Consider the following 26145-nt stretch of genomic DNA (forward strand, 5'->3'; position numbering starts at 1 on the left):
GCATGTTTTTGTTTAGTTCAAAATGGCATACTTGCATATGAAGACGAATATATAAAATATATACAATACTTACGCTTTCATCTGCAAGACCTTTTCCTTTTGCAGTTGACTCGTATTCCAGTCATCTGCCGCTTCTTGTAGAATGACACAGCCAATCAACAGGTGGGAAATTCTAACCTGTTTAGGTATGACATCATTTTCAGTACCACTTCGAGTATGCAAATGTGTGTTACAGTGTAAGTGTTTTGAGCAATTGGAACTTCATTCATAATAGTTTACGAAATAATTCCAAGCGTCAGGCATTGTGTTCCTGTTTTATCATATCGGTAAATTTGGACATAGTTTGGTCGAATCTAGCAAGCATCAAGGCAACTGACGGCCTCACATGCAATCCATTATTTTTATTGATTTTCAGAAATACTTGCAGATAATTGGACTAGGTTCTAATCTAAAATCAATTCCAAGTCTAAATCCCTCCCTTTTTTCAACCAGAGTCTATTAGGTAGCATTTTGAATTGTTCCTCTCCTTTAAGGCCAACTACAGGTATATAAGTGAACAATTATGTTGGCTTCTTACGCCATCAGATATCAGGGATTGCACCTTCAAATTAAGATTTAAATTCCACGATGGGGAATGCTTGTAACTGGCAGTAATCACTGAACGTGCTGTCTGTACATGTGTATGCTATTGGTATTTTCGAGATCAAATTACACTAAACGTATATGAAAACAAACCTCTGTACGTTCATTACCGTCCATGTAAAAATGGCCACTGACATATTACATGAAGTGAAAGGACATTGACACATGGAAAAATATGTTGACCGGTCACACCCATTATGAGCCTTGTATCTTGATCAGGTAAACAAAACAATCCTTAGTCAAAAGTAACATGTGATGAACGGTCTAATACTTGCTATGAAACACGTCACACACCATTTGACACATTGATAGTTTGCTTTTACATTTAAGATAAATTCTAATATTTAGCAGCAGAAAAAAACAATAAATGTTCTTGAAATACAAAACGACACACACTGTGCTCATACTGATGAAAGACTTAAAAAAAAACATAGATACATTATATGACTGACGATACAGGACCTTGGGGTTGCGAAATTGACAATGTCTCTACATCCTTCTTTGCTTTTCCTAAACATGCATTTAGTTTCAATATAGTACCGTGCCAGCAAAATTCAAGACAATATCTTTGAAATGATAAAGACATCCAATCTCTATTTCCATTCTGGTACCAAAACCCTTACCCCTGGAATCAATAAATCTTTAGACAAGTCCAACAGCTCCACCTAAGTATCCATTCAGTTTCATTTTAGTATCACAAACATTATATATGATGTTACTAAAGGATTTTAAATATAAACATTATATATTAAATTTGGTCCCACGCTTGTGTCAGAACCTCTCTCCCAGGGATCACGAAATTGACACGTTTGGTAGAACCTGTCCTGTCCTACAAGACTATGCGTTAAGATTTCCTTACAGATATACAATGGTAGAGAGGAATGGTCAACTGTTGACAGTTTTTGCTTATCCCCAAAGACTCCTCAGACTCAGGAGTTCTGGAAATTAAGATATACATCTGCCTCGTCACAACAATGTTTCATGCAAAAGAATAGAATACTAAGTTGCGTGTATGAAGATGAAATTTAAACTGTTCAATGACGGGCGACGAAAGACGCAGATAAATAGAAATAAGCCATCGAAATGACCTAGTAAGTTACAAGTAAACTTCAAATACCAATCTGAAGTGGAACATGAAGTAAAGTTATGCTTACGCAGCCAGTTTCTATCAGCTGTTTAGCGCCATCATAATATCCCTTTCTCAGAAGTGCGAAGAAAATTAAACCGTAAAGGCCTGAAATTTTCACATCTAATCTTCCCTCTGGAAGAAAGCATGAAATTTAAAGAAATTGTATAAAAGTATGAGGATTCAGACTGTTAGGGCTAACTCAGAATATCCTCATCTAACATATTTCAATGTCAATTTTATGGGCAAGAAATGTCATCAATTTACAGAACACCGCATTATATGGTAGACATATTCAGAATTTCTTAAAATCATCGAATAAAAAAACCCAAAAAAACCTGAATCCAAGTCCCACTCCGCAACATCCCGTTCATCATAATCTACAAAAAATATTGATTTTGTAATAATAAAGAAAGCATACAAGTGAGAAAAACAGCTAAAATGCTCTTGCGCATCGATTCAGTTGAAATACATAAATACTGTGTATAGGTAGGTACATAAATATGGGAAGTTGGCAACGGAGTCATCCCATTTCCCATAAAATGTAGTTATTAGTTTCTCACTAACATTCACGATTACTTAACATTCAATACTCATACAAAGGTTAATTGATTGATTGTATATTGTTTAACGTCCCGCTCGGGAATTTTTTATTCATATCGAGTCGTCAACATGGCCGGTGAAGGGTTGAAAAATTGTGGCCCATGTTCTGCGGCAGGGAGGGATCTTTGTCGTATCACACCTGCTGTAACACGGGGCCTCGGTTTGTTATGGTCTCATCCGACAGATCACCCCATGTAGTCAAGGAAGGGGTACTGAGCAGCTAATCTAATCCGGGTCAATGACGTTATTTAATTATAAAATAAATGAACATATATTTTCTTGTCAAAATGTCGAACTTGCGAAAGGCTTGCAGCCTGTTTAACTATGACACACTATATCGACCTGTTTTCAATACACGGAAATGTACTTGCTTAGCAAGAGGTGATAGATTATGAATGTCTGTATTTCTGCCTGTATGTCCGTCTGTGGTAGAGTACGGGTATCTTCCGTTCTGTATGTCTGTGGTAGAATATGAACATCTGTTTTTATGCCTGTATGTGGTAGAATATGGCTGCCTGTCTTTCTGTCCGTCTATGGTAGATTATGAATATCTGCAGTTCTGTCTGCATGTGGTAGAGTATAGGTATCTGCCGTTATGCCCATCTGTCCGTCAGTACTATGATTTTGACTTTGATATTTCAAACAGTTTAAAAATTCTGACGTGTATCGAATATTTGTCCCAAACATGTATCACTGGTATCGATAAAATTGGCATTTGTATTTGATGTACGCCAATCATTTGTGCATCAATTCTGATAAAATATTTATATAAATTGATTTGTAATGGACAACTAAAGTGCTGGCCAAACACAGTTCGCTTGAAATACCAGAGGTGGGATCATGTGCATATGATGAGCTAGAAGTTGACCAATTACAGTCACTGTAAGCCCCATTTTACTTAGAAAACATAATTTCCATACAACGCAAGAATTTTACAAATTTGCGTTCCCTATTCCTTCATAAATAAATGTAGTTTTTTATTGAAGTTCTACTATATATCTAAGATGGAAATTTGAAACGTGTTCATTTCTTTAGTTAAGTAATCAACAGAGTCATTCTATACATATTTCTTTTAATGTAATTTATTTTATGATTTCCCTGTATAAACATAAACATAATAATAACTTTACTATATTGACTAAAATTGCTATTATGTGGTATGAAAACAAAGAAAGGCATTTTTTTAAAGTTAGATACCTATCCCTTTCCTCTTCCATTTCGGTACGACATAAGCCGATTTAGTCTTTGCTACCAAATCTCTCCAAAGACCATTCTGGAACTGTTCAGTCATTTTCTAAGATAAGAAACACTCATGATCAAGCCCTTACTGACTTCCAAAGAAATATTCAACAATTCTAGTATAGCTTTTATGCTTTTATGAAATGGAATAATGTATGAGGAAAAAAACATTTTATACAAACTTGTTCACAAATGAATTCAATCGATCGATGGTTAAAAGAACCTTTGATGAAATTTTTTGGTATTTTCCATTGCCCAGTTTTCATTAAATGCATCGACAATGCGTTTGGGTAAATATGACTGTTGCCTCCCTGTACAGCAAAGGAAAGAAAAACGAGAAGACATTAGGCGATAGTGTATAATGTAAACAAAATACACAATCGTGAACAAAATATACAGTTGTAAAGAAAACAATGAATTGTAAACAAAATAATGATATGCAAACAAAACATACAGCTGCAATCAAAACATGAGTTGTAAACAAAATGCAGATCTAATCTAAGCAATGCGCTGTAAACAAACGAATCAAATGTAAACAAAACATGTAGTTTTAAACGAAACAATGAGGTGTAAACAAAACATACGTATGTGAAAAACAACATGCCCATCAACCACATCGCTCACCCGAGTAGCTGTTTCAGCAAAACAGTCATTATACAAGCATCGTGGTTAAAAAAAGCTCTTTAAAAGTAATGGCTAAATATTAATTAATTATAAAACTTAATTATCAAACTTTACAACGAATGCATCAGATAGCATATGTTCTTGTAGACAGATACCATCTTTCATATCAACAATTTTCATCTAAGGATCCTCTGTATTAACATTGGTTCCCTATACATGCGCATGTAAAAATTTGATACCCTATTGTGGCCCCTTACTAACCCCAGGGGGTTATGCTTTTTACAAGCTTGAATCTGTACTTTGCTAGGAAGCTATCATGTAAATGTCAGTTCTTCTGACTCAGTGGTTCTTGAGAAGATGTATAAGTAACCACACCCTATATTTGCATTTTATGAGTATCTACACTTTGAAGGGGACATGTTCCTTCGTTTGAGCAAACTTAAATTCCCTTTACCCAACGATAATTTGTGCGAAATTTAGTTGAAATTGGTCGATTGATTCTGGAGAAGAAGATGGAAATATGAAAAGTTGCAGCCAACGTAGACTCCAACAGAAAACGTACACATTTTGATCAGAAAAGCTCAATTGAGGTTTCGGTTTAGGTGAGCTAACCAGTCAACCGTAAACAAAATCATCATCTGTAAAACAAAAAACATAACATTGTACACTTACGAAAATATCACGGCTTGCGTCGAAGGAACACGCATACATGTATACTGAAAGTAAAAAACAACAGCAATGTATCATGGTAAAACAGCAATGTATCATGGTAAAACAGCAATGCATCATGGTAAAACAGCAATGCATCATGGTAAAACAGCAATGCATCAAGGTATTATGTAGACATAGTGCGACGTCCATGAAAATCCATCACATAATCGATAATACTGCACCTCCAATCAACAAAGAGGAAATCAACGCAGCCACGTTTTCGAAATCGGCAGGTATATCCTCTAGTTGAGTGATTTCATCATCATCTTCCTCTCCGCCGTCACTTCCTACGTCATAATCCTTCATGATCACATTGGTGACCTTCCATGGAGCTTTCAAATCAATTTTATGTTCCATCGCTTTCACACAATACACATCGTCTTCCATTGTCAATACATATACTTTCTTGGCTTCTTTCTAAACATGAAATAAACGAATAATCACATATGAAATACCGTTACATCAGACTTTGGTCGCAGACAACAAAAACGAAACATCGTTATATCAGAATTTGTTTTTTTTTAAGTAGGTCACAACTGATGTCCATATACCGGTGACAAATGCCATGAAGGGGACGAAAACAACATTCAAAGAAACATAACTTTCCAATCGTCAGGAGATCTCAATCAACCCTAAGTAAACACACATAAGTTCTGAATCAACCCTCAGTGAACAACCACACAGAAGTTCTGAATCAACCCTCGGTGAACAACCACACAGAAGTTCTGAATCAACCCTCAGTGAACAAACACAGAAAATTTCTGAATCAACCCTCAGAGAACAAACACACAAAAGTTCTGAATCAACCCTCAGAGAACAAACACACAAAAGTTCTGAATTAACCCTCAGTGAACAAACACAGGGAAGTTCTGAATCAACCCTCAGTAAACAAACACGTAGAAGTTCTCAATCAACACTCAGTAAACAAGCACGCAGAAGTTCTGAATCAACCCCCAGTGAACAACACACAGAAGTTCTGAATCAACCCTCAGTAAACAAACATGCAGAAGTTCTGAATCAACACTCAGTCAACAAACACGCAGAAGTTCTAAATCAACATTCAGTAAACAAACACACATAAGTTCTCAATCAACACCCAGGAAAAAAAACAAACAGAAGTTACCAATCAACACTCCGTAAACAAACACACAGAAGTTCTCAATCAACACTCAGTAAACAAGCACGCTTAAGTTCTCAATCAACACCAAGTAAAGAAACAAACAAAAGTTACCAATCAACACTCATTAAACAAACACAGAAGTTCTCAATCAACACTCAGTAAATAAACACACAGAAGTGTTCAATCAATACTCAGTAAACAAACAGAAGTTCTCAATCAACCCTTATTTATAACCTTAAAGCAGATAACTGGAATTTTGTTCCCCGAGGCTCTGAAAAGGGCGTCGGTGTGAGTTACTCCGTTACGTAGTGAAACAAAGGCGGGCAAGGGAATTTTTCCACTTAAATCTGCAAAACAAAGAAGTATTACTAACATTTGACGATATATATATATATATATATATATATATATATATATATATATATATAATATTGCTTAATGAAAAGTGAAGATAACGAAGAGTGGTCTATCTAATAAACCATATAAGCAATAAAAAAAATAGTTGGGCAAACACGGACCCCTGGACACAGCAGAGATGGAATCAGGTACTTAGGAAAGGTACCAGGTAAGTAAGCACCCCTTGTCGACCGGTCACACCCGCCGTGAGCCTTATATCCTGATCAGGTAAACCGAGTTATCCGTAGTGAAAATCAGTGTGCCAATAACAGCCTATCAATCAAAACATATTTAACCCGAAAGTTATTTCTTCAGTCAGTCTATATTACTTATCCACACTTTCTTAAAACCTGTCTTCCTGTCATAAAATCCGAGTGTCGTTTGGTTTAAATAAGTGTACCCTGATGCATTGGCAGGGAATAATGGAGATTAAATGTCACGTGTTCCTCGTGTAATTCTAATTCTGTTATCACTTCTGCTAAACTAAACACGGAAGGATGGGTGGAACGATATTTCGTTTTGAAGTGTATGATGGAGGGTTTTATGCTTTATACACGTATAGGAAATTCTGTATACAGTTTCATGCATATACAATACTTACAGTTACACAGAGAACCATGTACATATATATACATCCGAACAATATACTTTATCAATTTATATTTGCTTATAGGAGTCAAGAGATTGATTACTGTTCATTATATTCACCTTTCATACATGCATATATCACAGTTTGTATATTCACACAACAACATGTGTAGGAAATACTATAAAACTTCATCTGCTTACACATAGATATGTATAAAAGGCGAATATAACGAACAGAGATCAATCTAGTAAGTCCTATAAGCAATACAAACATATATTTGGGCAAACACGGACCCCTGGAAACACCAGAGGTGGGGTAAGATGCCTAGGAGGAGTAAGTATCCCCCTGTCGACCAGTCACACCCGCCGGGATACCTATATCTTGTTTACATATATGAAATAATGTAAACACACAGACATGCATGTGTAGAGTACTGTAAACAGTAACATGCATTGTAGAAACACTTTCTACAGATAGAGACGGGTGTACACAGTACACTCTACACTTACACACATACATGTATGTGTAGAATACCATATACAGTAGCATATATTGTAGAGATACTTTCTACAGTTAGAGACGGGTGTACATAGTACACTATACACTTACACACTGACATTCGTAGAAAATATAGTTGTTCATCTTCGTCCTCCCGCGTGTCCCCGCGGACCAACTTCCTGACGCCCATATCTATCAAATTCTGGAGAGAGAAAAACCATTTCCAAATAAAATAGCGTCTTACACTGTTACAGACACACGTGTATAGAGTTAGCTGCTTACACTGTTACAGACACACGTGTATAGAGTTAGCTCCTTACACTGTTACATACACACGTGTATAGAGGTATATCCTTACACTGTTACAGACACACGTGTATAGAGTTAGCTCCTTACACTGTTACAGGCACACGTGTATAGAGTTAGCTGCTTACACTGTTACAGACACACATGTATAGAGTTAGCGTCTTACACTGTTACATACACACGTGTATAGAGGTATATCCTTACACTATTACAGACACAGGTGTATAGAGTTAGCTCCTTGCATTGTTACAGACACACATGTATAGAGTTAGCTGCTTACACTGTTACAGATACACGTGTATAGAATTAACTCCTTATACTGTTACAAACACACGTGTGTAGAGTTAGGATAATGGCGTGGATTTTGTAGAATTACGAAAACAATGGAAACACGGGGGGGATTGTTTACTACTTTTAGTTTCGTATCTTTATCTCATTTATGAGATTGGTTGCTGTTCATTATCTTTGCTGTTCGGTGATTATTCCACAAAATTGTCAATACTTCCATTGATTTTTTTTAAATATTAATATATATAGGGCCCTAAACTTAATGTACAGATGTATACGTAATATATTCATCATCAACGAATGATCTTTAAACGTTTTATTTTCATTGACATGGATATTTTTGTTTTAGATTTTCTAAGGCAGCTTGGATATTGACATTGCGTGTGAAGTACGCTAATGAATGGAGTTATGAAAAGGTGAAGATAACGGAAGTTATCAATCTCCCACAGATTAATAAATTGTAAACAGTAGTATGTTTAACAACCTTTGATGGAAATGGACATAATTGTGGCGTTTGCTGCTTCTTGATGTAATTTTAAAAAAACCAAACTTTCCGAATGGAAAGTTGAAAAATAAATGTAATGTTTAATATATCTGATATGTTTAATTTACCTATGATGTGTAATATACCTAAATACCTCTAATGTTTAATCTGTGTGTATTGTGTAATATACCTGTAATGTGTAATGAACTTGTAAAGCTCAATTTATCTGTAAAATTTAATATATATCTAATGTTTAATATATCTGTAATATCTAATTTACAGGTAGTGTTTAATGAAAGGTGAAGATAACGAACAGTGATCAATCTCATAACTCCTATAAGCAATACAAATAGATAGTTCGACAAACACGGGCCCCTGGATATACCAGAAGTGGGATCAGTTAACTAGGAGGAAAAAGCTTTCCCTGTCGACCGGTCACATCCGCCGTGAGCCCTATATCTTGTTGAGGTAAACGGAGTTATTCGTAGTCAAAATCAGTGTGCCAAGAACGGCCCAACAATCGGTATGTAACATGTCAGACAAACATCTGACCCAGTGATATGTTGTATTGAAGAGCTACATCGTTATAACGACCATATAGTTTGCGTAATGCTGACTTCAATCGAGACTATTGAAATCCCTGTGCTATTTACTTGTATGTCAGTAGCTTGCCTCGATTTGTAAACTGACCATACGCAGAACAAGCTATTGTGAATCGAATCAGTTGAAAGATATAAACACCATATGCAGGTGATAATGGAATATTGCTACATGAATATGGGAACTTCACGATGGAGAAGCTGAAATAATTCCGTTTGTCATACAGTTGAGTTGTAAGTTTGCCGTTAATGTCTACTTTCAATAAAATATCTAAGTATGAAGCAGAAGTGGACAACTCTGTGGTGTATTTTACTTTGAGCTCACATGGATATATCGAATTAACATATGAATGAAATATTTCATTGTTAATAGACAAAAGGTCATCGATATATCTAAATGTCGAATTGAAGGCCACAGGAAGAGTTTAATTGACCTATCTTTTTTAACTTACTTGTATTGTGCAAGTAGTGGTGTCTTTGTGGATGACGACCGCTTCGTCAACAAAAAGTACCTTCTCAACTGCAAGCTGACACGGCAAACGAGATTTACCTGTCATAAAACCGAAATTTTTTTTTACATAAATTCGTCACCAATGGTCAAGGTATACACAGTTCCTCCTAACCAACAATATGGAGAAGAATGTAATTCCGCCGAGATCGCTGTTTATGCATTTTTAACATGTATCCCAGTAAATCATCTAGCCCCTACACTATAAGGACTATTAAGGACGTATTGTTCCCTCTTATCGTGTATGTTCAGTAATTATACAATGCTACATTTCTAATATTCAACCTGAAATCCCTACCTCCAATATAAAAATTGGTCTCCATTAATGCATTAGATGTATTATTAAAGGATAATATCATTACCATAGTGTATAAAGAAAAAGAAGAAGGCACGGTCAATTCAAAAGCATGTATTTATGGAAACTGTGCACGACTCTTCAATCCATGGGTTAAATATATGTATATACAAGGTTGGTTTTTTTAAATTTCAATTCTGCAGAAAGTAAATTCCCTATCATTACTTCTTGCATTACAAGTGATACGATCTAATCACTGAACTTACTGGGTCGATATATGAAATATGGCAATATTCGTACAATATAAAATTTCGGAATGTAAACGAGAATTCTTCTTATAAAGAAGGAAAAGAAATACGTTTAGGATACAAGGGTATGCGTATCTTTATATATGTGCACACAATAAGTAAATTCCCCAAAATCAATTTTATTAATACGAACGTGCGAATTTCCTCACGTCCTCTAAAGGGCGAAACCTGTTCAAAGTATTCTTGAATGATGCCGTGGTAACTTCTTCTGGTTTGTGTGCAAAAATCAGATAAAGCCTGTGTTGAACTTCTGGCGAGCACTTGGGGACATCTCTCTCATACCACAGTTCAACATCAATTTTTGCCTGTAAAATTTTAAAAAGAATGCAATTTCTACCATTGTAATTTTAGTCTTAGAGGTAACATTATGAACAAATAGGCATGTAGCAACCCTGTGGGAATGTGATATATATATATATATATATATATATATATATATATATATATATATATATTGGTCAAATGTTGTCTCAGTTTTTCCATACGACTGTTAGGCCGTTCTTGTCACACTGATGTTGACTACGGATAACTCCATTTACCCGATCAAAATATAGGACTCACGACGGGTGTAACCCGTCGACCGGTGATACTTATTCATCCTAGGCATCTGTTCCACCTCTCATACATCCAGGGGTCCATGTTTACCCAACTCTTTGTTTTGTATTGTTCATCAGAGTTATGAGATACATCACTGTTCGTTATCTTCACATTTTATATACATACGCCATCGATCATATTACATGTATTAACATATCATAATACCAGAAGATAAAAGTCGCCATATGGATGTAAAAACACAAATAAACATATAAAGAATACAGACTAACATGACTGGTCTTGTCTTTCACTTCGACATATCCCTGGATATCTGAAAAAAAGCATATGAAGAGTATCACGTTATATCAAGCATTACATATAGTTGTCCATTTATTCTACAAGTATAGACGCTAGAAAGTCTTAGCTACAATCATGTTTTGGACCTTCTTAATGAAAGAATAATTACACTATATGCATGTCTACCCATCAAATGATAAAATCTCTATAATGAGCTTCTGAAAATTCTAAACACATTAGACAATATATTTTGATGCTCAAATTTGAAAACAAAATTTAGTGGTAAATCGTGAATCAACCTCTTCAAAACCCCAGGGATACTAAAGTGATATTTACAATTAACGTCCCCTCATCCCAAAGAACTGTAATCCTCTCGGAATTCGGGTTAGAATAGGTCATCAGCCCTTCCCCCTCCCTTTTGCTTGTCGTAAGAGGCGACTAAATGGGGCAGTCCTTCGGATGAGACCGCAAAAATCGAGGTCCCGTGTCACAGCAGGAGAGGCATGATAAATACCTTTTCCTGTTCAATGGCCATAAACGCCGATCATAGGCCTACTTTTTGCACCCTTTTACCGGCAATGGTGACGTCTCCATATGAGTGAAATATTCTTGATGCGACGTGAAACAATATTCAATCAATCAACCAAGTATACTTGTGCACCAGTTTTGAAAAAGAATCGGAATGATAGTTACGAAGAAGTTAAAATAATTCAATTGCTAACGTATGACGCACGACAGTCGCTGGCCAATTGCAAATAAATCAAATATAGAAATAGATTCAACATTTAAAATACAAGAGGGCATGAAACCTGACACTTCACGCAAACATACTTTAGGGCATGAAACCCGACTATTCACGCAAGCATGATTACGTACGTTAGTGTTTCCAGAAAACTATTGCAGCGTTATCAAATATAAAATTGATTTGTTTTAATGTATGTACCATACCTTTTCCCAAGTCGGGCAGATGTGATGGATAATAAAAGAAGCATTCATTGTTTTGGTCATTTTGAAAATCGGTAAAATGTCCTATAACTTGTTCATCCTGTAATTGACATGATTTTCATTTAATGAAATTCAGCACTTTTTGATAGAGGTAAAATTTTCTGACAATTTCCGTACAGATTACAACGTTGCTATAGGTGTGAACATATTTGAAATGTGACGTGAAACAGACAACCCAAAATTGAATTCATTGTGTGATACTTACCACGTCACCATCTCTGTTAACAACGACGATACACCTTGCCTCGTTTTTTCTGTAATGGCATATTTCTGTTATGGTGCCCTTCTTTCCTAAATGGATATTAATGTTAATTGAATGTTTCAAACTTTATACCGATACCTAATTGATGAATATTATTCTGTGTCTACAGTGAAATGTTCATCTAGTTCAACATTTACTTTATGCATCATACATGTCCTCTATACCTAGTATATTGATAAATGAAAAGGTGGAGGTAAAGGATAGTGGTCACGCTCATAAAATAAGAGTGGGTAAAGACGGATCCCTTGACACACCAGGAGTAGTAAACACCCCCTGTTGATATATGAAGCTAGATATGATGCCATACTAGTGGAGTAAAAACAGTGGATCCCAGGACATGCCAGACGTGAGATCAAGAGGAGTAAACATCACTTGTCGATCTATCAATCTAGACATAGTAGATGTAACAGTACACTAGGTATGGTAAAACCCTATACATCACACTGATTTACGCTTGAGTACCTGATCAAGATATAGGGCTCAGAATTGGTATGACCGGTTGACAGGGAATGCTTGCTTTTCCTAGGCATCTGATGGCACCTTTAGCATGTCCATTGGCTCGTGTTCGCCCTTGGCTTAATTTCGTATCATTTAAGTGATTTGTGAGATTGATCACTGCTCGTTATGTTCATTTGTTCAGTTATTTAATTATCACACCTAACCCTTTATCATATCTTGTTAGGTGTCATATTATGGCTGCTGTTATTTCCTATTTGCTGTAACTCCTAATATATCCCCATACCCTGTCTATTGGTGTGTCTTCCATGCTCGTTATCATACGCAGTTATTAGTTCTACTATCTTTGTTGGCATGTGTCTTATTGTATATTCCAATATGTACGCGAAAATATACAGTGTGTGCTCAAGGTGGGTGTGACTGATTGACAGGGGATCTCCTCCTAGGCACCTGACTCCACCTCTGGTAAATCCAGGGGTCCATGTTTACCCACCTCTTTATTTTGTCTTACTGATACATGTAGGAGTGTTGAGTTTTATCACTGTTCGTTATCTTCACCTTTCGTTGTAAGTTACCTTGTGCTTTATCTGTATTGCCTTCCAGTTCCTGGACCTTGGCGCCTGTGAACATTCCTAGAGCCGTTCTCACTTGTACTCCTGGGGTTGTGCGAGTGGTCTTTAGCTGTTCCCTAGTAAATGTATCGTTTAATTAAAATTATATACAACCATGACAACACACTCTGAGTGTGTGATTTGCACAGAGTACAGAGACGGCCATCTTTAGCTTCCACATTAATGACCAGTATGCATTTATCCGCTTTGAAAATGGTGCTATAGTTCGGAACACACTTCCTGGTCTGTGAACCTTTAGAATTATACACGTGATTACCACTGTAATGAATTCATGAAAAGTATACATGCCAAACGTAATATAGAATTCAAAAGAAATTCATAAATCGACTTCCGTTAATGTTTTAAGTATTACTAAAAAAAAAGAAATACCAAATGCATTAATCATCTTTAAATGCAAGTTGTTTACATGTATAGCAGTACATTTAATTTATCTCTTTGCAAATTCGGATCGTGCGTTAGTTACAATTGACTTGTAATAGATAAATTGTGTCATCGTTACATCATATCCTAGTAATACCTTTCTGCAGGCTCAGTGATTCGCTGGAATTTATGGTCGAGATGTTTATCCTTCGCAGACATGTAGCATGATGTACAGAGGTCATAGTTAGGACACTCGGTACACCTCCATCTCATTCCTTTGATCCTGTGGCCGCTTTCACACCCAGCGCACAAAGCATCATGATAAATTCCTGGATATATTTTTCTATGTTCATTAGTTATTGGTTGAAATGAATTATTTAAAGATAACGACAACTATCGGTGTTTTATTTCGTTAGCATGGTATTTCACTTCTTCTTACTTTAAGAACAAGTACTATATTGTGGGATCATTTAAATTCATAAGGGTCGACAGGGAATGCATATCCCTCCTAGACACCTGATCCCACCCCTGGTGTATCGGGGGTCCGTGTTTGGCCAACTGCCTATTTAGTATTGCTTGTAGGAGTCATGAGATTGATCACTGTTCGTTATCTTCGCGTTTATTAGGGGGGGGGGGGGGCAATTTTCATTGATTGTAGATATTTGACAAATTCGTTGGAATGTACCCCATGGATATGGGTTTTGCACTGTAAAAATTCACATATATTGTGTATTCCACTATGCTTTCACGGGACAGGTGCACACACAGAGATTGAACAGACCCCCCCCCCCTATTAGATTATTCTACAGTATATAATCTAAACATGAAATGAGCGCTAAACGAAAACTAAAGACAGCCCGCAAGATACACTTTAAGGTTCAATATTCACTATAAAGAAGGAGGAACACATACATACTATTTTCCTACGATTCAATGAACAAATCTATAATAAGTAAGAATTCACGGTTTGTATTCAGTTTCCGGCCATTACGAAGGCTGATATTATACTACCGTTGGTAAGATTATAATAATATATAAATATTGCATGTAGTTGAGGGTAACATAGATAATTTTCACCCCAAGAAAACCATTGTCAACCTCGGCTATGCCTCGGTTGACAATGGTTTCTCAAGGGTAGACAATTTCAGCTTCCTTCGTCAACTTCCCTTATTTATGTAACAATATTCCATTATCACCTGCATATGGTGTGTATATCTCTCAATTGATTCGATACACAAGAGCTTGTTGGGAACGAAACCACATGGCACCACTTGTTTGAGTAGAAACATCTGGATAGATCCGCATTAAGATTAGCACTAATGTCAGTGAATTTACAAATCGTTGTATCACAACGATACAAATGAATATCATAGAAAAAAAATAATTTATATTACATTTACGATAGAAAAAGTACATGGATATGTCTCCATAAGAAAAATGGGACACCCCTATCGTCTCTCTCTCTCTCTCTCTCTCTCTCTCTCTCTCTCTCTCTCTCTCTCTCTCTCTCTCTCTCTCTCTCTCTGAGATTAGATATTATTTACCTATCTGACTGTTGTCAAACAATAATATTTCTTTCGTATCCATTTTAACAATTTCTCCATTATCCAACTGCACGGTGACTAAACAATGCTGATTTCCAACCGTCTTTTCTTTAGCTCGGACTTTCTTTCTTTGGTGCGGGTTGAGAGATCCTCGGTCTTTGGAGATTGGGCGTCTTTGTCCTCGTTTCGAGTCTCTTTTCATTATATCAATTTCCTATTTCGATAATATCAAAGAAAGGAATCAGTTGGTGTGTATCTATTAACTCCATTTACTTGATCAGGATATAGAACTCACGGAGGGTGTGAGCGGTCGACAGGGGATGCTTACTCCTCCGAGGCACCTGATCCCACCACAGGTGTGTCCAGGGCTCGGTCTTTGCCCAACTATATATTTTGTAATGATTGTACGAGTTATGAGATTGATGACAGTTCGTTATCTTCGCCTTACATTATGAAAAACATGATGACTATCCATATCTATATAGCAATATATATCCTTATCAGATTCATATCATAGTTTCAACACTTCCGAACTTAATTGAAATGCTAGTTTATATTTTGCGCAGGATGAAAAAAAGGTGAAGATAATTGATAGTAATCAACCTCGTGCTATTACTAAAATTACAAAATTGAGAGTAGAGCAAGCACGCCCCCTAGGCATACAAGGGGTACGATCATGTGCCTAAGAGGAGTAAGCATTCCCTTCCGGCCGGTCACACCTACCATGAGCCCTCTATCTTGATGAGGTCAAACGAGTAATAAACAATATAAAAAAAATTAGTGTCATTTAATTGTTTCGATCAAAATGATAGATATAATCTTACATACCGGTGAATGGGTGATTGTTCCAACGGTCACGTCATCATTGTCGGATTTTTTCACGACTCGTATTCCTTCAGCTACATTGCCTGTAATGATTGATTCAATATTGTTTAACGTCCCCATCGAGAATATTTCACTCTTATGGATACATCACCACTGCCGGTGAATGGCTGCAAAATCTAGGCCTATTTTCGGCGCTTATGCCCATTGAGCAGGGGGGGGGGTCTTTATCGCGCCACACCTGCAATGACACGGGACATCGGTTTTTTGCGGTCTCATAAGAAGGACCGCCCCATTTAGTCGCCTTCTATGACAAGCAAGGGGATACTGAGGACTTATTCTAACCCGGATCCCCACGGGATGCCTGTAATGAGGATACCAGGAAGAATTATATATGTTTGTTTACCTGATTAAGATATAACGCTCACGGCTGATGGGACCGGTCGACAGGGGATGTTTTCTCCTCCTAGGCACCTGAGCACACGTATGGTGTGTCCAGGGGTCCGCACCTGCCTAACTATCTATTTTGTATTGCTTGTGGGGGTTATTAAATTGATCACTATTCGTTATCTTCGTCATTCATTCAAGTCCCGGTAATGTGCTTTAGTTGTCTGCGGAGGTGGACTAAGTTATAAATACTCTTTGATAGTTGCACAGAATTAGTCAGTATATCTTAAATGAATACCAAAAAATATGTCTTTAAACCGTAAGCGATTCTTAAGATCAACGTTAGGAATTTTAAGTGACGTAAAAGGGAGTCTCACATTCCTGTTAAGGGAAGAGATTTGCTGATCAGTAAAATAGTGCAAACTCCCTTCATCCTTTGGAAGGTTAACCTGATTACCGATTAAGCTATACGGGGAAATGTGAAGATAACGTTTAGCGATCAACCTCATAATAATTCCTATGAAGAATACAAAATAGAGAGTTGGGCAAAAACGGACTCCTGGATATACGAGAGGTGAGATCAGCTACCTAGGTGGAGTAAGCATCCCCTGTCAATCAGTCATACCCGCCGTATAATATAGATAACTTGATAAGCGGAATCATTAATCGATAAAGCTATACAGGGCTAAACTGTTTTCTGATGAAGCTATGCAGGACCCCCTTAATTATTTTTGACATCGTGCCCTAACAATCAGAGATATGTAGCAGTATTCCATTATTACCTGCATATAGTGTTTATGTCTCTCAACTGATTCAAAACACAATAGGATGTTAAAGGGGTTTCAAAAATCTCGTTTAAAGACAACATTTTCAAAGTCTATAGTCATTTTAAGGATCTACACTGAGTGGCTAAAAGTATTGCAACAAATATGGCTGACATCATAGCAATTTTACTCGCTTCAAATTTTATCGTCATTGCTGACGCGCAACAAAGTAAGCTAAGGTCGTAGTGTCAGGTATGCGAATTATATGGGGAACCGTTTTCACTTCAAAGTAGCAGACGATTTCCGGTAAGGTATCGAATGAAAACAATGTCGAAGAATAAGATAGCATTTTCAAAGGCCCTAAAGCAAAGGATTGTAATTTCAAATTCAAAAGGATGTAATGACAACAAAATAAATGATTCATTGGGAATCAGTCGAAGCAAAGTCGGACGACTTTGGGAAAAAAATCCATCAAAGTGAAGTGTTGAAAGCGATCCCTGTAGTGGCACGCCCCGAGTGATAGATGAGAGGGGTGATTGGGAACTTTATCGTAATCTGAAAACTAATAGAAGACAATCTCTTCAAGACATTCCATCAACTTTTAATGGCAATGACAATACAAATCTGTCCAGGAGAACTATTCGCCGTAGGTTACACCAGGAAGGACACAAGAGGGGCAATATTCTGAAAACGCTTACAATCGCTAAAGTCAACAGACAACGTGGAATTTTTTGGTGTCGGGGAAAAAGATTTTTGAGACCTGAACAGTGGCAGAAAGTTGTTTTCTCAGACAAAACGCAGGTAATCATTGGACAGATAAATTTGTGGAGAAAAACGACCAAGAAGTGGAAGCCTTGCTGTCTGAACCCCATGAGAGTTAGTTGTTTGTTTTGGCGGTGATTGATTGATGTTCTTGTATCTATACTCAGCAAAGTATATGATTTGTTGGATAATCACTTATGGCCTGTTATTGTAAGAGTTTTTGGAAATCAGCAATTTATTTTCCAAGGCGAGAATGCCACCTCCCACTCCTCAAGACAGACCAATACTTGGAAACAAGAAAACAGTATTCGAAAATTCAACTGCCCTGCACAGTCTCCAGACCTTAATGCCATTGAAAATGTCTGGCTTGGTATTAAAATCAAATTGTTCTGTGAGATTGATGACATTGAAAACCGGGATGACTTAATGGCTGCAGTGAGAAGAATTTGGAATGGTATCTCTCAAACATACATTCGGAGCTTATATGCTTCAATTCCTGTAAGACTACGTCAGGTTAATATCTAGAAGGCTTTGCAACAAAATACTAAAGAAAAATGACAAGTAGATGTTGATTATTTCATTTAAAGCTGTTTTTTCAAATGCAGCTGATATATACATTGTGATGACGTCAGCCATTTATGTTGCAATACTTTCGGTCACTCCGTGTAGTTTGCCAGTGCCTCTCATTGAGTCAAATACTGTCTGACATGTTTCCTACCAATTGTTAGACCGTTCTTTGCACATTGGTTTTGACTACGGATTACTCCGTTTATCTGATCAAGACATTGGGTTCATGCCGAATGTGACCGGCCGACAGGAATTTTGTTATTCATTTTAGGCAACTGACCCCAACTCATGTATTCCCAGGGGTCTGTGTTTATCCAACTCTTAATTTTGTATTCCTTATAAGACTTGTGAAATTGATCACTGTTTATCTTCACCTTTTCATTCTAACATGGATCGGATTCTGTCAGATTTTGTATTATCTTGAACCGCTCCTCCTCCTCTAATTTGTTCATTCTTGATAGGAATCATGAGACTGATCACTGTTGTTTCCTCATTTCTTCATAAATATTCCAAACTCAACAACCTTCAAGATAGCATTGTCGTACAATCTAACTATGATTTTCTCTGTGTGGCATTGACCTTTCACAGATTGATCTCATAATGTAAGGATTCCCCCCCAGCGGACCATTCAAACAGTCAATGCGTGTAACAGGAATTGTCTAAACCATATTCTCGCATAATTTTTCCGTACTCAATTTTTTTAAATATAAAAGTAGCCCATACGTTGTGCACTACATGTCCGATGATCATGTGACCAGCATATCGCGTGACAGTGTCAGGTACATACCTAATGCTATTGCAAGGGACATGCGGTGTAGAATATAATTTTGAAGTGTTGATAACTTCAATATATTATCCTTCATGTGGTAGATACTGTTTTATCTACATTACTCAGTTGAAAGCAGTGTGTTCATTGTAACATACTTTCCGGAAAAAAATTCATTCCAAGCGCTTTATTGTTTATTTCAATACATAGAGAAAAATTGTTGAAAAAGATTAATATATGTTCCGTGTCGTCGGATGATAGACTTGTTTAACAATCTGGATCTTCATTACAGAATGTACTTATATTTGCGGAAATCAATATGGACATTATTACTTTTTCGTAACAATCAAACCTAAATAAACTCAATCGACAAATATATATGGCGTCTTATCTTAGAAATTCAAGGGGTTTTTTTCCTGTGAAGATATCTCACTTACCGGATAGGCGTACATCTACTATATTAAAAAAAATTCTCAGAACATGTTGAAAATCCTCGGCTGGGGAATAAAGGTGTATGTATGATCATCTCCAAATCAACTTGTTTACAATTCGCGTTCTTTTGTCGTGTTAACACATTCCTCTACTCCTCCATGGAAAAAAAATATCTCAGCCATACATGGTAGATGAAGACAACGAACAGTGATCAATCTCATAACTTCTATAAGCAATACAAAATTAGGAATTGAGCAAACACGGACCCCTGGATATACCTGGGCTGGGATATGTGCCTAGGAGGAGTAAGCATCATATGTCGACCGGTCACACCCGCCATCAGCCTTATATCTTGACCAGGTAAATGGAGTTATCCGTAGTCAAAATCGGTGTGCCAAGAACGACCTAACAAAACACATCGTCGCAAAATGCCTAAGGGAACTACTATGAAGAACTCCTCAAACTGTTGGTGTAAACTACTATGAAGCAAATGCTAATTAAGAACCACCTCCAGCAAGTAAGATAGACATTTAGAAATAGCTACCACGTTTTGTCTATTAACAATAATAACTTTCATTGATATGTCGTTTCGTTATATCCCTGTGAGCTCAAAAGAAAAGACACCACAGAGTCGCCCACTTCTGCTTGATACTTAGATATTTTATTGAAAGTCGGCATAAACGTCAAACTGACAACTCAAATTTATGACAAACGGGATGATTTAAGCTTCTCCATCGTCAACTTCCCATATTTATGTAGCAATTTTGCATTATCACCTGCATATGGTGTTTATACCTCTCAACTGTTTTGATACGCAAGAGCTTGTTCTGCGTATAATCAGTTTTTAATCGAGGCAAGCTACTAACAAACAAGTTGATGTTACAGGGGTTGCAGGGGTTTCAACAGTCTCGAATGAAGTCAGCATTTCACAAACTTTATGGTCGTTTTAACGATCTAGTTCGTCAGTACACCCTAATATTGGGTCAAATGTTGTCTGGTGTGTTTCGTGCCAATTGTTGGACTGTTCTTGGCACACTGAATTTGACTAGTACGAATGGTTCCGTTTACCTGTTAAGGATATAGTGCTGACAGCCTATGTAACCGGTTGTTTGCTCCTCCTAGGCACCATATCCCACTTCTGGTGTGTCCAGGGGTCCGTGTTTGTCCTGCTATCTATTTTGTATTCCTTATAGGAGTTATAAGGTTGATCATTGTTCATTATCTTCACCTTTCATAGCAACACATTAATAAAGGAAAAGGAAAATATTCCTTCAAAACCCTTTACAAAAGGGAATTTATGGACGGAAGTTAAAATTTCTTAGAAAACAGAAATATTGTTTGTAAAGGAAATTCAAATTTCTTTGGCAATTTTTAATACAAGTTTTCTAACAGGAAATTCAATTTTTTATGGGGAAGTTTTATTGCGGGAAATGTATCACAATCTGATATCCCCGTATGTAAGGTCTCACAAGGAATACGCCTGCGAAATATAAAACCCAAATCTCTAAGCATTCAAAGATCATGATAAAGGTTTTTTTCGTTTTGAAAACGTGGGTCAAACTCCAGGGTCATGGGGTTATAATACTCCTTCTAAATGTCAAACAGGTCCTGCGAAATGTGAAAATCCTACCGCTGATATTCAAAAGTTATGACTTAACAGACTGGCGGACAGACCAACTATTATATGCTCCAAATCTCCTATTACTAGGGGCATACAAATAAAAATAGATCTGAATTTTCACAAGCACCGTATTTTCCTATACATGTTTAAGTTAATGGTTATCGTTAAGTTTGTTAAAAAAATTCGGAGAACATTTCCATAACTCACGGATTTCACCTGATTCAGAAGATATGTGAAATTGAATAGAGTACCTTCAGTGATTCCCTGCAGATGGTCCTGTAAATACTTCACTCTCGCGGGCTCTGTAAACTTGATGTCCACTTTACCTTCTCTTCCCACCCGGTATCTTTTGGTGAATCCCTCCTCTTCCCACGTGACCTTTGCGTCACAGTTATATGTAATGGCGATATTGTCATCAACAGCCTCAACGGTACCTACAGTATTGTGAAAAGAGAATATAACGAACAGTGATCAATCTCATAAATCCCAGAGCGGATACAACAGCCTAACCATTAGGTTAAGTATTCAATGAAGTTGATGAATTTCAAGTTCAAGCATCAATGTATATCAAGATTGGATATCAATTTACCATATATGATGTAATTTTGACTGTATCTTATCAATCACGATATTGTTAGGCACTGTTTTATAGAAATTCCCTTAGATTTTTCATTCACAATAGCCAACAGTGTCAGCTAATTCTAAAAAAAAAAATCAATACACCAGGAGATAAATTTGAGATCACTGTATATGTAGAAATGTGTACTCTGGTAAAACGTTACGTAGAAGGATATGACATCACTATATATGGAAACACTACCTGTCAGATGTGGGTCTTTCCTGGATTTTACATCCGATGAAGGAAATATTCCCTTAGCTTTCACGTCCTGTAAATCTGCCCTCATCCCCACATTAACACTGTCAAATATACATAATAATGATATGTAAATCTGTACTCATTCCTACACCAACACTGTCAAATGTACATGCTTATTATATGTAAAGATGTACTCATTCATACACCAACACTGTCAAATGTACATATTAATGATATGAAATCTACACTCATTCCTAAACTAACACTGTCAAATGTACATACTAATTATATGTAAATGTGTAATCATTGCCACATTAACCTTGCAAACATACATGCTAATGATATGTAAATATGTACTAATTCCTACACCAACACTGTTAAATGTACATACTACATGTAATTATATGTAAATATGTACTCATTGCCACATTACCCCTGCAAATATACATACTAATTATATGTAAATATGTACTCATTGCCACATTAATCCTGCAAATATACATACTAATGATATGTAAATATGTACTCATTCCTACACTAACACTGTCAAATATATATACTAATGGTATGATCTAATGAATACTGACGATAGTCATTTAAAAATTAATGACTTTGGGAATTAATACTTATTTTCCAATGGCATTGCTTTGAAAGTAATATCAAATCTGAAATATAAATTCCTCCTTCTCCTCAATGTTGAACCATCACAGGTACATGTGCACATTGTTCCAATGTCTTCTGTTTGGTAGGTCGATAATTCAAGCCCTTACTGAGACAAACTTTAGTCACATGAATCGGGCACGGAAGTCCGGTGGTTAGGACGATCCCTTCACAACCAGGCTTAATTTTCGATCTCGATGCCGAGTCAAACCTTAGAGATATATATTATTTAGCCTATATTCCTTGCCCAAGCGCACTGTATTGAAAGATACATTCAGGAGTCCTGGAAATATGACCTTAACTGGTGTTGCAGCCTTGAGCGGTATGCCTAGGCGAAACTGTATGGTACTTTACCCACAGGTAGTGACATTTATATGCAGGTGAAAATTACCGGTGTGGGACTTGATGCAGTTACATACACTCTCCATTTTTGTTTTGCCTGTTTATTTTAAGTCCCGTCCAAAATTGTCCACCCATTTTAAGACATGACCAGCTGTAAGTGACGTGCCACAAATCTATACCCATGCTTAGCGCTCAAGGCCGTAGCAGTGACTATACCCATGCTTAGCGCTCAGGGCCGTAGCAGTGAATATACCCATGCTTAGCGCTCAGGGCTGTAGCAGTGATTATACCCATGCTTAGCGCTCAGGGCCGTAGTAGTGACTATACCCATGCTTAGCGCTCAGGGCCGTAGCAGTGGGGGTTCTTTAGCGTATCAACGCTTACCGCGACATGTGATCTCCGTGTTAAGGTAATATTCGAAAAACCTGTGATTGATACTTCTAAACGCTGAACGTTTGGCGAAGGAGCAATCTCTGTTCATGTTTAACTCTTAGGTTTGACGCAGCCATGAGACGAACGGGGCCCGTACTCACGACATCCCGGTTACAAAGCGACTGGTCTACCACTGAGCTGCCGCGACCGGTAACACTACAGGATGTACATGTATAGACAGCTGCATCGTTAGGGAACATACCTGATCGTTTTCATTCTTTGGTGTCGTTCAAACACGTGACCTTTTTCATGAATGTCGCACATGTAACATTCCGTACATAGATTGTAATCCTCGCAGTACAAACACCTCCACCTCATTCCTCGGATTGGGACCTCACCACAACTGTCACAGTCGCAGAACTTGTGATACACCCCTGTAATTAATAGTATACACATACTTACATCAAGCATTTACATGTTTCCATATTCATACTACCGCCGTTTTCTCCGTACGCATTCGGGTTAGAATACCTCCTCAGTGCCCCTTGCTTGTCGTAAGAAACAACTAAATGGGGCGGTCCATGAGACTTCCGATGAGACCGTAAAAACCGATGTTACGTGTCACAGCAGGTGTGGTAAGATAAAGATCCCTCCCTGCTCAAAGGTAATAAGCGCCGAGCATCTAGACCTACATTTTGCCGCCCTTCACCGGCAGTTTTAACGTATTCACATGAATGAAATATTCTCGAGAGGGAGTTAAACAATATTCAATTAATCAATCAATCGCACGCATTATCTACAAATCCCAACTTTAAAAAAAAACCACAACATTGTGTATGGAAGCTTATTCCTGCAAATTGACGAAATACGGATAATTAGAACAATGTTTTAGAGCATGTACCATAAAAAAGGTACTTAATGCAACATCCGAATTCATACTACAACACTATGCTCAATATCCGCGATACCAGCTAATACAAAATATGTAGATAATGATAAAATTGACGAAGGCATGAGTTTTATTTCTATCAGCCGATAGTATACATTGAATAAGCCATAAGACATGAGTTTTATTTCTATCAGCCGATAGTATACATTGAATAGGTCATAAGACATGAGTTTTATTTCTATCAGCCGATAGTATACATTGAATAGGTCATAAGACATGAGTTTTATTTCTATCAGCCAATAGTATACATTGAATAGGCCATAAGAAGACGGAGATGTTCAATTTTTAATGATAACTTCATTAAGTTAAGATTCGGCTAAATATTACATGTCTATACATTGAGTACCTTAATATATTCCAAATCAGTGATATATTTACCTGTCTGAGCGTTATAAAAAAGTCGCAGGTCATATTTTTTGTCCATCCCTGTTCTATAAATAAACTTGTAGGGGTTTTCCTGAGCGTTCAATGTGTCCTGGGAATCCCACTGGACGCGCACCTGTTGAGAGTTGTTGAGGATTTCCACCACAGTTCCCACGTTTCCTTCTCCCCCATCCTCGTCCTCCCTGTCCCAATCAACTCCACGGACTACCCGCTGTCCTATTTTGATTTTATCTACAAAATGTAAACTAAACTTCTCAATGAAAATAAGTATGCTACGCCTGTACATCTTTATAATTGAAATCGGGTTATTTTGTAATGAATTTAGAATATGTACGTAACTAAAGGAACGCGTGCCATAGAGGACGCCGTCTCATAGGGTTGATGTATTTTCAGATGGAAACTTGGGGTTCACGAATCTTATGAATCACCTTGAATTTTACGATCATCACGTGCAACCCCCCCCCCCCCCGAAAAAATGTCAAATAAATATATTCTATTCATAATGAATCGAAGACACGTGATTTAATGCATTGCAAAGTGCGAAAAGGTGAAGGTAATGTACAGTGATCAATATCACAACCCATATCAGGAAGATGGGGGCAAACACGAACCCCTGGACATACCAGAGGTGGGATCAGGTGCCTTTGAGTAGTAAACATCCCCTGCCGACAGGTTGTACCGTGAGCCCCATATCTCGAATATATTTCTAGTTCTCGACAAAATAAAGCCCTTTTTGTCGCTTAGGTTTGTTACTGACTGCCTACAGAGATTCTTCGCGTTGTTAAAGTTCATAGAAGGTGATACGAAGCGCCGAGCCTTCCTTGGACTTTAACAACCCGATATATTTTTGTAGACAGTCAGTGACAAACCTAATAGGTGGTTTGTTTTGTCGAGGACAAACACGCATGATAAGAAATACAATGTGAATGATGTGGCCGTAGAAATTGTGCTAATCGCCATCTGAGGAAATTTAGAAGACAATTACGTTACACGCTTTGTCCAATGTAAGCGTCATTATCGTCCGAGGCCAAAAAGTGCTTCAAAAGTCCAAGGCTCTGTGGACAACCCGAC

General features: G+C 37.2%; 1 protein-coding gene across 2 annotated transcripts in view; it reads right to left on the reverse strand.

Annotated features, from left to right (window-relative positions):
- The window catches only part of LOC125661032 (uncharacterized), a 60085-nt gene that overhangs the window by 11175 nt on the left and 22765 nt on the right, over positions 1-26145 (reverse strand). For both annotated transcript variants that reach the window (XM_056148067.1, XM_056148068.1), the window contains 22 exons: positions 25069-25305; positions 24004-24175; positions 22371-22468; positions 21802-21984; positions 16258-16337; positions 15430-15643; positions 14043-14214; positions 13469-13581; positions 12381-12466; positions 12119-12215; positions 11164-11204; positions 10470-10641; positions 9678-9775; positions 7660-7750; positions 6300-6412; positions 5128-5362; positions 4907-4950; positions 3793-3921; positions 3569-3665; positions 2107-2148; positions 1797-1903; positions 74-177 (listed from right to left, as the gene is read on the reverse strand). In XM_056148067.1, coding sequence (XP_056004042.1) covers positions 74-177; positions 1797-1903; positions 2107-2148; positions 3569-3665; positions 3793-3921; positions 4907-4950; positions 5128-5362; positions 6300-6412; positions 7660-7750; positions 9678-9775; positions 10470-10641; positions 11164-11204; positions 12119-12215; positions 12381-12466; positions 13469-13581; positions 14043-14214; positions 15430-15643; positions 16258-16337; positions 21802-21984; positions 22371-22468; positions 24004-24175; positions 25069-25305 — 2725 coding nt within the window. The remainder of the gene's footprint in view (positions 1-73; positions 178-1796; positions 1904-2106; positions 2149-3568; positions 3666-3792; positions 3922-4906; positions 4951-5127; positions 5363-6299; positions 6413-7659; positions 7751-9677; positions 9776-10469; positions 10642-11163; positions 11205-12118; positions 12216-12380; positions 12467-13468; positions 13582-14042; positions 14215-15429; positions 15644-16257; positions 16338-21801; positions 21985-22370; positions 22469-24003; positions 24176-25068; positions 25306-26145) is intronic.

The sequence above is a fragment of the Ostrea edulis genome, chromosome 8, assembly GCF_947568905.1.
Source record: "Ostrea edulis chromosome 8, xbOstEdul1.1, whole genome shotgun sequence".
Taxonomy (NCBI): Eukaryota; Metazoa; Mollusca; class Bivalvia; order Ostreida; family Ostreidae; genus Ostrea; species Ostrea edulis.